The following is a 13,121-nucleotide window of genomic DNA, read 5'->3' as shown; positions in this document are numbered from 1 at the left end:
AGATAGACAGGGTATTCTCGGAGACTGTGCAGCTTCGGGAGTCCCAACCCCCCACAGCAGTGGAGTTGCTGGAGGGCTCTGTGCCGTGTGAAACGGTACATCATAACATCGTAGAAGAAGGCTGGAAACTGGTCACTGCTCGTGGGAGGAGAAAGGCTCCTACTCCTCCCGAAGACCTGAAGCTGAAGAACAGGTTTAGTGCCCTCCAGGATGAGGAGGAGATGGGCATGGCTGCCAGGGAAGTACCTGGGACAACAGACCCTGTGCCCTGCCGGAACGCCCGGAAAAAGCGGCGGGTGATTGTTGTGGGGGACTCTCTGCTACAGGGGACGGAGGCACCTATCTGTCGACCTGACCTCTTGTCTAGAGAGGTTTGTGGCCTGCCGGGGGCTCGTGTGAGAGATGTCATGCAAAGACTGCCTAGGCTCGTCCATTCTTCGGACTATTACCCACTGCTGCTCTTCCATGTGGGCGCCAATGACACCAAGGGCAAACTGGAGACCATCAAGCAGGATTTCAGAGCTCTGGGGATGGTGGTCAAGGGTCTGGGAGCCCAGGTCATCTTCTCCTCAATCCTGCCAGTGAGGGGGATGGATGAGAGGAGGAGGAGACGGACTTTCCAGGTTAACGACTGGCTGCGCTGCTGGTGTTGGCAACAGGGTTTTGGTTTCTATGACCATGGGACCCTGTTTGAAGATCGACAACTGATGGCAAGAGATGGGATCCACCTCACGAGGCGGGGCACGTGGGTCTTTGCCAACAGGTTGGCCAACCTGGTAAGGAGGGCTTTAAACTAGGAAAGATGGGGGAAGGGGAGAGTTATAGTGCCAGGGTAGTTGGCAAAAGACTGCTCAAGTCAGGTTGCCTCCAACAGGTGAATGCAGCCAGGGAAGTGCGCATGGGATGTGGCTATGGAGGACCCTCTTTTACCCCTCCTGGGAAACCTGCATGCTCGATCACCTCCCTGAAATGCCTGTACACCAATGCACGCAGCATGGGGAACAAACAGGAAGAACTAGAGATATGTGTGCGGTCGCAGGGCCATGATCTTATTGTCATTACAGAGACATGGTGGGATAGCTCACATGACTGGAGTGCTGTCATGGATGGCTACGTGCTTTTTAGGAAAGACAGGCCAGGAAAGCGAGGTGGTGGAGTTGCTCTTTATGTGAGAGAGCAACTGGAATGTATGGAGCTGTGCCTAGGGGTGGATGAAGAGCGAGTCGAGAGCTTATGGGTAAGGATGAAAGGGCAGGCTAGCATGGGTGACACTGTTGTGGGTGTTTACTACAGGCCACCTGATCAGGAAGAGGAAGTCGATGAGGCCTTCTACAGACAGCTGGAAGTAGCCTCACGATCCCAGGCCCTGGTTCTCATGGGGGACTTCAACCACCCCGATATCTGCTGGAAAGACAACACAGCTAGGCACAAACAGTCCTGGAAGTTCCTGCAGAGCATTGGTGACAACTTCTTGACACAGGTGGTGGAGGAGCCAACAAGGAGAGGTGTGCTGCTGGACCTCGTACTAACAAACAAAGAAGGACTGGTGGAAGATGTGAAGGTTGGGGGCAGCCTTGGCTGCAGTGACCATGAGATGGTGGAGTTCAGGATCCTGCGAGGAGGCAGCAGGGCACCAAGTAGGATCGCAACCCTGGACTTCAGGAGAGCAAACTTTGGTCTCTTCAGGGACCTACTTAGAGGAATCCCATGGGTTAGGGCCCTAGAAGGAAGGGGTGTTCAAGAGAGCTGGTTAATATTCAAACATCACCTCCTCCAGGCTCAAGAGCGGTGCATCCCTATGAGTAGGAAGTCAAGCAAAGGAGGCAGGAGACCTGCGTGGATGAGCAAGGAGCTCCTGGCAGAACTCAGCCAGAAGGAGGAAGTATACAGAAAGTGGAAAAGGGGACAGGCCACTTGGGAGGAATATAGGAACGTTGTCAGAGTATGCAGGGATGTGACAAGGAAGGCTAAGGCCCGTTTGGAATTAAATCTGGCGAGAGATGTCAAGGACAACAAGAAGGGCTTCTTCAAATACATCAGCAGCAAGAGGAAGACTAGGGAAAATGTGGGCCCTTTGCTGAATGGGGTGGGTGCCCTGTTGACGAAGGATACAGAGAAGGCAGAGCTACTGAATGCCTTCTTTGCTTCAGTCTTTACTGCTCAGGCCAGCCCTCAGGAGCCCCAGATCCTGGAGGCAAGAGAGAAAGTCTGGAGAGAGGAAGACTCTCCCTTGGTGGAGGAGGAGTGGGTTAGAGACCATTTAAGCAAACTTGACACCCACAAATCCATGGGCCCTGATGGGATGCACCCACGAGTGCTGAGGGAGCTGGCTGATGTCATGGCAAGGCCACGCAAACATCTTTGAAAGATCATGGTGATCAGGAGAGGTGCCTGAGGACTGGAAGAAAGCCAATGTCACCCCAGTCTTCAAAAAGGGCAAGAAGGAGGACCCAGGCAACTACAGGCCAGTCAGCCTCACCTCCATCCCTGGAAAGGTGATGGAGCAGCTCATCCTGGAAGCCATCTCCAAGCATGTGGAGGACAAGAAGGTGATCAGGAGTAGTCAGCATGGCTTCACCAAGGGGAAATCATGCTTAACCAATCTGATAGCCTTCTATGATGGAATGACTGGCTGGGTAGATGAGGGGAGAGCAGTGGATGTTGTGTCCCTTGACTTCAGCAAGGCTTTTGACACTGTCTCCCAGAACATCCTCATAGACAAGCTCAGGAAGTGTGGGCTAGATGAGTGGACAGTGAGGTGGATTGAGAAGTGGCTGAATGGCAGAGCTCAGAGAGTTGTGATCAGTGGCACAGAGTCTAGTTGGAGGCCTGTAGCTAGCGTCGCCCCACCAGGGGTCAGTACTGGCTCCAGTCTTGTTCAACTTCTTCATCAGTGACCTGGATGAAGGGACAGAGTGCACCCTCAGCAAGTTTGCTGATGATACAAAACTGGGAGGAGTGGCTGATACGCCAGAGGGCTGTGCTGCCATTCAGAGAGACTTGGACAGGCTGGAGAGGTGGGCAGAGAGGAACTTCCTGAAGTTCAACAAAGGGAAGTGCAGGGTCCTGCACCTGGGGAGGAATAACCCCCTGCACCAGTACAGGTTGGGGGTTGACCTGCTGGAGAGCAGCTCTGCGGAGAAGGACCTGGGAGTGCTGGCGGACACCAAGTTAAGCATGAGGCAGCAATGTGGCCTTGTGGCCAAGAAGGCCAATGGTATCCTGGGCTGCATCAGGAAGAGTGTTGCCAGCAGGTCGAGGGAGGTGATTCTCCCCCTCTACTCAGCCCTGCTGAGGCCCCATCTGGAGTACTGCGTCCAGTTCTGGGCTCCCCAGTACAAGAGGGATGTGGCACTACTGGAGCAAGTCCAGCGAAGGGCCACAAAGATGGTTAGGGGACTGGAGCATCTCTCTTATGAGGAAAGGCTGAGAGAGCTGGGCCTGTTTAGCTTGGAGAAGAGGAGGCTGAGAGGGGATCTTATCAACGTGTACAAGTATCTGAAGGGAGGGTGTCGAGAGGATGGGACCAGACTCTTTTCAGTGGTGCCGAGCGACAGGACGCGAGGCCACGGGCACAAACTGAAACACAGACACTTCCATCTGAACATGAGGAAAAACTTTTTCACTGTGAGGGTGACAGAGCACTGGAAGAGGTTGCCCAGAGAGGTTGTGGAGTCTCCTTCTCTGGAGATATTCAAAACGCGCCTGGATGCAATCCTGTGCAGTGTGCTCTAGGTGACCCTGCTTGAGCAGGGGAGTTGGACTAGATGATCTCCAGAGGTCCCTTCCGACCTCAGCGATTCTGTGATTCTGTGATTCCCCATGCATTGCTCTGGGTCGTTCAGGCAGCTCTCTCCTGTATATGTTAGTTTTATACATGTATCTTTGTGCTTGTGTGCATATTTAAGAATTGGTACAACTTTGTGTGTTATGGATTCTGAGAAGTAGCACATGCTTCTCTGCGAGTGTCTTAAGTTTATCTAGCCATGAATATTGAACAATTTATACAACAGCAGATTGATTTGAAGATGATACTGTTAAGTTTATTCAACCTTTGCTTAATTTTCATAGATTTTAGGAAATGCTCTCACACTAATGTTCAATATATATTTTCCTAATTATGAAATTTTATTACATTTCAAAATGTGAATTTCTGACTTGTAAAACATAAAGTCTATATCTGGTGTGAATATTTTTTGCCAGATTTTTCTCTGGTGTAGCTTCTTAGCCTTCTTGGAAGTTACCACAAGGCTAAATCCTACATTTTATGTGAGCTAAGTTAGCTGTAGCTGTTGGTCTGTGTCTATACCTAGAATTTCTATCTTCCTCTCTATGAAAAAAATTAACATTTAAAGCACTACCAAAGAAGCTGAACAAATTCTAATAATTTTCATATTGTTGATCCTATAGTGTTTATGTCACAAGGCTAACAAATTGTCAGCTAAAATCCAGAGAAGTTGAATGTTGGTATCAAATGTCTCAAGTATCTAAATTACTCACTGAAGTAATAGCATAAGACAGAACCAAGACTTTTATCCATATTATAGGGGAACAGGCCTAAGTATAATACTTACTATAAAATAATGCAGGAAATAACATACAATAACTGTGATAAAATAGGAGAAGCATATGATAAGTAGTTTAACGGACAAAAATATCTCTGACAGCCAACTTGGGTCTTAGTTGGGCGAAATGGAATATATAGGATGAGACATCAGAGGTGGAAGAAAAAGATCAGCTGGGGCTCTCTGTGAACAAAAGGTTAAGCTTAAGTTCCAGGTAACCAATAAACATAAGCCTTATTTAGACTGCAATAAGATACCATAAGCGTATCCAATTATATATAGTTTAAAGTAGTTTATATTACTGTTTAAGATAATAGAAGAGTTCCACAACCTGGCAACATCCTTCTGTTCTATGTTCTAGCAGAAGATCCATCTGCAAATGGACAAACCCTTCCTGAAACTTAGGTGCCACATCACCTCCACAGTTTTTGTCCATTTTTGTCCAATATTTACATGATTTTTTTAAATTAGGAAAATTCATAAAAATTCAAAATGCACTTATATTATTTATCAAGTAATACTGGTATTTTATGTAGGAAATCAATGATCCCGGCTATTATATCCATTAGGCTGCAAGTTTTAGTGGGTCCATGATATCAATAGCATGAAAGTAGAGACCTGAATTGTTGACATAAGGCCAGGCTCTGGGATTATCAGGCCATTTCTTAGACTTATTTGCAGATCAACTGAGACCGAGATTTTATCTAAACAGAACTTAGCTCCACCTCTGATGACCTGAAGGAAAAATGAGATTAAATATTTCAAGAAAAAGATTAAGTTATTTATCAAGAGTGAGATATTTTTTATGTTTGTTGAAAAGTTTTTCAGAGATAATGAAGGAAATCTTCTTTCTTGAATTCAATTTAATTAGCTAAAATAATTCAGGGTACATTTGCAGGGAGCAGTTTTGGTCTGTGAGAAGCTGAACTAAATGAGTGAATGCTCATTCTTGGCTATTTACAGACTGTGTACCAGTGGCAGTTAAGGTACAATTGCAGCTTTCACTGTAAACCATTTGAGCAGCAGAAGGTATTATATTTTGTATGAAGTTTGATCAAATTTATGCATTATTTTGGATATTCAAACTTATGCATCTAAAATAAATAAAGGAAAACTCTTTCCAAATCATCTGTTTTAAAAAATTGCGTGTGTATAATGTTTTAAAATGTCAACAGGACAAAAGGTACTGTATGCCTACTGTAAGATCATCAATGGAATAATAACTTTTCTCACTATCTTTTGGTGTCTTATTTTAAAGGTATAAACAGAGGAGGCAGAGTTTCAGCTTTAAATCTTCATTTTCAGACTTTTGATTGCTCTGTTCCTGCAAAATGGTATTGCATTACTGCTAGTTCTTTGTACTGAATTATTTATGATGCAAACACCATCAAATTTCATTATTTCAAAGGGAGTTTAAAAGTTTTAGAAAGAGGAATAGAATGTTTAGTTGTCCTAAATCAGTTTTTTTTTTCTTATGATCACTCTGGGTAAATAAATCTTTATTGCTGACAACTTTAAAGGATCATAAATGGACATAAACTGGTGTAGAAATGAGAATGATTAAGTTGGAAGAGAAAAGGGTTTGGTTTGGTTTCTCTGCGCAAAAAGATTTTTTGCAATCCTGAGTCTTGTCTCCCTGGAGACAGTATGGTAGGGAAATAAATCTTCAAAAGATTATACTTTTGAATGATGCTTAAACTGTCTGAAAATTTAAAAATGGCATCAGAATTTTCTGAACTTGTACAGTATTGTCCTGATACTTTCTGTTCTTTTAAAATTGCATGATATTTACAGCAGGTGAGTCTTGACTGTATGCAAATATGGCAAATTACATTTTGGTCATCTCCACATTCCCATCCCAATCACAGGTTTTACCCCTCACAGAAAAGCACACAGGTGAACTTGTATAGGTGCAGTAAGCTCAACTCGTTACCAGTGCAGCAGATTGTATATGCCAGAGCATCTGTACAGAATGTGTGCGCTAAGTCCTCCCTGTCCCAGGCCCATTGGATTCACTGCACATGTATAGCTGATTCCATTTGTGCGTGTGTGTTAAGCATTTCTCTGGGTTTATCAGATGTTTCACAGCCAGAAATTCTGGAAAAGTCCTGAAGTTTCACTCATATATATTTATACAATGTCTAGTATGCTGGGTTTGATTCTTTTTCAATGATGCAATAAAACCGAAAATAAAGCATAATTATAAATATGTACTATATGTAAGAAAGGCTAAGCTTGAACAGCTTGCATGTGAATAGCTGAATGAAGGGCTATCGTACGGCCTGCTGGTAAGCATTTTATTCTACCTTTTTATCCATCTTCAGAATGCAACTTTTCAGGAATGATGCAAATTGATGCCAGTGAAAGGGTTCAAAAGCCTATGTTTACAGCAAACTTATAGAAGTTTGATTCATCTTCATAATGCAGGAAAGCAACCCTGACTTGTAAACCAGTTCAAAAAATTCTGTGCAGCAGTTTATTGATTTTAGTTTAACTTGATAACATCTTGGATTGTTTAGCACCTTTCTTTTGATGTATAAATTACTTTGCTCTCCATGCCATCTCTTAATTTGTCCCAAATTTACCATGCTCTTTTCTTTTCAAGAGAGGAATTGTTCTGTATTGACTGGAAATGCACATTTCCTTCATCTCCTTGCTCTTATTTATTGTAAGATATCATTACAGTTGTTGAATGAGCCATCGTATTTCCCTTAGACAGTAAAGTTCTCAAATATTTTGCTTCTTGGTCTAGAATAACAGCTTAATTTTGGCTTCTTAGATCATAAACAGTGTAATAATTTGGGAAAAGAATGCTGCTCATGGATGGCTAGGATGACATTTGGAGATAGAAACAATGTGAACTATATGTACTTTATTGCGCATACAAAATAAATAACCCTGGGCCTCACACAGAGACATAGAAATAAGCTCACTTGTCTCAGTTTGCCTCACTGTCTTCCTTTGAACTCTCTGGGGTAGTTCACTTCCTGAGGTAATGGAACAGAATTTATATTTTCCAGTCTATCAGTTTACAGACCTATTCTTAGATAACATGTATGGATGGAAGATGCATTAAGGTAAAAGATTAAAATGAGACCACTTTGGTAAAGCTTGATATTTGCGGTCTTTTTTCAGTTTTAAAGTCACTCAAGGACTAATAACTCAGAGGTGGCCACCACTTGGAGAGAGCGTTAGGGTCAGGCTGCAGTCATCAAATAAGACAGGACTTTAACTTTTTTGTTGTTTTTTCAAGGATTAAAAAGAGTAGTTGCAAGAAGTTTCATTATCAGTGTGTGTGTGGTTTTTAATGCCTCTAATTCAAATCCAAGAGCCCCTTCACTGATACTACCTCTTCTATTTGGAATCATAGAATATCCCCAGGACAAGTAAGGCAATTGAATACATAAACAAGCAACATTAGGAAAGTATTTTATGTATTTCTTTGCTGTCCTTGCATGTGATTTATTAGCTGGAACATGGAGGAAAGCCAGCACACATGGCCAGTTTGCACTCTTCAAGACACCAGTTCAGGAACTTTTTGCAGTCATTAATCTAAACCATAGAGCTAAAAACTAGAAGCAACTATAGCAAACTACAGCCTTTGTTTTCTTCTTTCTCTTCTCATGGCAGGAAGTTGCGGAGCCACTTTTAGACCTGAAGGAAGGAATGGACCAGCTGGAGCATAACAAAACGTTGGAATTTATCCTTTCTACTCTCCTAGCCGTTGGGAACTTTCTGAATGGAACCAATGTAAGCCTCATGCCCCTGTGTCTCCTCAAGAGCTTCTCCTTCAGAAAACAAGTCAAAACTGTTATTGCACAGTTACAACCTAGTATTTGTTTCTTACCAGAAAAGTAGTTTAGAAAACAGAACCTACTATTTCTTTTAATTTTGTTTCATAAGTTTACTTTGCCTCTTTCAGCATAATCTGGAAGAAATTTAGGGCCAGGCACTTTTCTGGTGTAAGTACCTTGAGTTCAGTGTTGTTGCTACCTCTTCAAACCGAGAACTGTGTCATGAATCATTTCACTGCAGGTGGACTGATTTTAGGCCTACTCTTCAGCAAGTTAAAAAAATAATAATAATAATAATAAAAGTGTGTTTGCTGTAGGATTCTTCTTCTTCCCCCACTGCCCCTTCTTGGTAAACATTTTCTTCTACTAATCTGCAGGGGAAGGAGTAAATATTTTTATTTTAAATTTCTTGCCTGTTTCCCCTCCCCTTCCTGCAGGCCAAAGCTTTTGAGTTGAGCTACCTCGAGAAGGTTCCAGAAGTCAAGGACACGGTGCACAAGCAGTCCCTTCTGCACCACGTCTGCACTATGGTGGTGGAGAAGTTCCCGGACAGCACCGATCTTTATTCTGAGATTGGGGCCATCACTAGGTCAGCCAAGGTACGTCTGGCAGGAAAATATATATGTATTTTTTATATAAACTCTTTAAAGTGCAATAGTTGTGGGTTTTTTTTCTTTTTTATTATTCTTTAATGTTGTTCCTCCCTGGTCACAGCACTTTTTATGAATATAGATATGTCATGTCATTCTCAAGGAATTTTAAAGATACCGGTACACTCTCTTTTGAGCTTTATCTCTGTCTGTCAGGTGGTTTCCTCATCAAGGCAGTAATAGGAAGCCATCTTATGACATCTGCCATGAATTTCAAACAATAGTACTTGCTTTCTGGAGCTTACCTCACCTATAAAAGTTATGGAAATAGCCAACTATAATGGTAGTTATTATCATTAATGTATATAACTATTAGGAACAATTTTCAGGTTAATACTTTATTCGACTAATATCTTCAGCTTTATTTTGTCATTTGGGGAAATCTATTTTCTTAATGCAAATACTTCTCTTTTTATATTTCAAAGGCAATATAAGGAAGGCACTTTTCTTAGTACTAAAATTGTCTCCAGAAGAAAAGTGTTCTTGGAATATTTTATGTAACTCTTTTTTGTCCTCCTTATGACAATAATTTTGATGTTTAGGAACTGGGGAAGTTAAATGTAAATGAAGGAAACTTGTGGCAGTGCCTCTTTTAAAAAGCGATAAGTCAATGGCTCATGCACAGACCTGGTTGTGCATTTGGCATGCAAAATGTTTATTTCTACTGCTAGCATGCATGATATAAATGCTGCAACTTCACTCTTCAAGCTCTCACAGTGTGAGTTTTCATGGATGACACTTGAAAACAATATATTGCTCATTAATGGAGTAAACTTGACTGAGTATCATCAGCAGATAACAAACATGAAAACTGTTTTTGGCAGTCACTTCTCACATGAAAATAGAAATAATTACCAGAGAGAATCCATCTAATCCAGTGTCTTCACTCTGACAGCAGCCAACGCCAGCTTCTGGAGAGGAAAGCACAAGAAGTTTGAAGGAGGCAGAAGATCTCTCCTAGAAAATCTTTTTTTTTCCTGAGTCCTAATACTCAAAGCTCATTATATCCATCAAAATGGAGAAATGAATGAAAGAAAATCATGATAAAAATCCTTTATAGATAATATTTTCTTAAAACTCTGTAAAAGTCAAATCTTATCTTGGCTCACAATACAGTTCTTGTGACAATGAGTTCCATAGTCTAACTTTGCCTGGTGTTGAATTTGCTGATTTCCTCTTTCTTTTCAGAATTTATTGGCTGAATATATTGAACTGGCTCAGCTTCTTTTATCTCTCTATTTCATGGAATCACAGAATAATTTAGGTTGGAAAGGGACTGCTGGAGGTCATCTGGTCCATCACCCTGTTCAGTACAGGCCCAGCTTAAACTGGGATGCTTATAGCCATGTCTCAAATGTCTGTGTCTCAAATCCGCCTTCCATGTCTTTTTTTAAAAACTTTTCCCCACTTTTCCTCCTCCTTCTCAGTTGAGATGGGTTAAACAATAGCAAGCAGAGTATTTCAACCTTTCCTTATAAATGTTATATGCTTACTATGTTTTTCCATTCTGTTTGCAATATCTTTTGTTAGATATCCAAAGATTTGGGGGGGGCTGCTTTTTTTTTTTTTTTTTTTTTTTTTTAAACTGTTGCTATCCTTTTCTCACCAGTCTTTGCTGAACTGTTCACAAGGATATCCAGGCGCTCTTCTGAGCTGGTGATGACAATTTAGAACTCAGCAAGATATATGGAGAAGTTCAAATTACTGCCTGCAAAGTGCATTTCTTTGCAATCTAAAGTAATGGCCATGATCTTCTGAAGTATTTCCCATTCAAATAGATCAACTGCTTATCTCTTAAATCCCTAATAATCTTCTCCAGTCAGGACTAATCTGAATAATTTTTTGCCCTCTGTAGATTTTACCCTCCTGGTGTGCTTCCTTGTTTCCAGATAGTTTTTTAAATACATAGTACAAACCATGAGACACCTCCTGTTAACCCTGTGACCAGATGAGAATCAATATTTATTCCTTCTTTGCTTTTTCTCTCTTAACCTCACACTTCATTAGTATCCTCCCCGAGGTTTCCTGTCAAGATTTTGAAAGTCTAATTTTGTTTATTAGCTCTCATCTAGCTACTATTTTATGAATATATTCAGAATCTAGTGATTTTCTAGATAGTTTGTTATTATATTTTTATTTATCCTTTAAACCAGGTTACCAGATACAGTAATAAAGCTTAGGGCTGTACAGTTCCCTGATTAACCTTGTTGTCTTTGTAAAAGATAGTTGAAATTTTTGCTATTATCTGGTTCTCCAAGTAACTAAGTGTAGTGAAAACATACTCATTTTAGCTAGCAGCTCAATTACTTTATTTTAATTACTTTCAGAATTCTTGGCTTCTATTTGTTTACCACTTTGTAATCTATCCTCCTCCTCCAACACATTTGCTTCTGCAATTGAGTATTTGCTATTAGCTCACATCTTTAAAAAAAATAAACATAAAATAAAAGCAGGTACCAGAATAGGTTTATCCCCAACACCCTTGGTGGTGAAGCTGGATGAAAAGAAGCCATTTTGTTTCCCTTCTGTAACTTTTGTCTTCCTCAGTTTCTCTATTTCATCCCCAGTGATCCAGGACTTCCTACATATTTTTCTTATTTCGGATACCATAAAGGAATTTGTGGGTTTTGTTTTATATTCTTAGATATTTGCTCTTTGGATTCCATGTCTGCCCTTCTATTTTTCTTCTTGTATGGCCTATGTTTAGGCTCTATTTTATTCCCTTCACTAAGACTGATTCCTCAAGAAGGATCATTTTTTGTTTTTGGGGGGGGGGGGGTTGGGGTGGGTTTGTTGTTTTTTTTTTTTTTTTTGCTTTGAGTGACTCCTCATTTCTTAACATTTAGGTATACTGGTTTCTAATTTCCTGCTTCCTCTCTTTGTTAAGAAGTTATTTCATTTTTTTAGACTGTGACCAAATTAATCACTAAAATGAAAATTTCTGTAAAAGAAAAAAAGTCTTTATCTTTCAAAATCCACAACATTATTTACTGTATACACTCAAGTGAAACTTCTATTTTTCAGCCTTAGAAAATAGAAGAAAGCTTAACCCAATGCTGTTGGTTTTTTTAAGAAAATTTTTAGGTCAGAGTTGATACAAAACTGAGCACTGGTCTTTCAGTCTGTGGTTTGCTGTTCTAGTGGCCCTGCCCAAAGAGGATGGAATTCTGAAAGGCCAGACAAAATCACGTTAGGAGAAATTATAGCCTTAACCTTCCCCATGACGCCCAAGGTCTTCCTCCTTGGGATGTTCCTACACATATTATACCACTGATGGATTACTGTAACAAGCTCTATTCCCACTTGATCTTAGCTGCCACAAATCAAGGAGTTAGGACATGGAAGGCATCCAAGCTGCCCTCTTCAAGGAAATGTTCACAGAGTAGGCGAAATCTTGGTTTAGGAAAGCTGACAGGAAAGGAGAACTAATATTTCACTGTGGATTAGGCAGCGTTTTGAGCTCCATTTCGTCTATAAACATCTTTCAGAAACCACAAAGGCTAAACAATTTCCATCCTGTAGATAAACAGAGATGCCCCTTCCCTTGAGATGCACATCATATAAGCATTTCCTAAGCCGCAGTTCATTTAAAAAAATAGAAGGGGGGGGGGGGTTTACTGGCTCACCAGAAAGGAGTTAGAAAGACCAGAAACAAAATGGTAAAGTTATTGCAAAACCTGTAGCTTTTTGTTGAAGGACTGAAGTCGTAAATGCCAAAAAAGCAAACACATGTAAAAAAGAACCAAAAAATAGAATTCTAGATGAATAAAAATATTCATAGTTGTATAAAAATGGCTAAGATCACGCAAGGCCACCGATAGTTTAGACTTCCATGATTATAAGCACTTGCTTTTTGTTCTTGTACATATTTTTAAGTTGTTTTTGCACTGACATTGTACCAGAACTAATGCACCTAGCATGGAAACAGAGTTTCAGGCACCCAGCTTTCTGCAGTTAAAACCCAGCATTGTTTCTGGTAGTTTGCTTACCAGTACAACATAAGAGAGGCTGTGTCAGCAGTAATATCTTCTCTGTAACTTAATAAAGAATGTATTCTTATTAAAAATCTTCACCTTCTCTCTAATCCCCAGAAGTAATTTTCCCCATGCCAG

General features: G+C 40.9%; 1 protein-coding gene across 1 annotated transcript in view; it reads left to right on the top strand.

The window, feature by feature from the left end:
- Positions 1 to 13,121, top strand: part of FHOD3 (formin homology 2 domain containing 3) — a 119,558-nt gene that overhangs the window by 71,757 nt on the left and 34,680 nt on the right. Inside the window, exons 9-10 of the mRNA XM_067292172.1 lie at positions 8,196 to 8,315; positions 8,797 to 8,958. Of these exons, the coding sequence (XP_067148273.1) occupies positions 8,196 to 8,315; positions 8,797 to 8,958 (282 nt within the window). The remainder of the gene's footprint in view (positions 1 to 8,195; positions 8,316 to 8,796; positions 8,959 to 13,121) is intronic.

The sequence above is a fragment of the Apteryx mantelli genome, chromosome 2, assembly GCF_036417845.1.
Source record: "Apteryx mantelli isolate bAptMan1 chromosome 2, bAptMan1.hap1, whole genome shotgun sequence".
Lineage (NCBI taxonomy): Eukaryota > Metazoa > Chordata > Aves > Apterygiformes > Apterygidae > Apteryx > Apteryx mantelli.
Note: the sequence above shows the minus strand (reverse complement) of the source record. Positions and strands in the feature narration are given on the sequence as shown.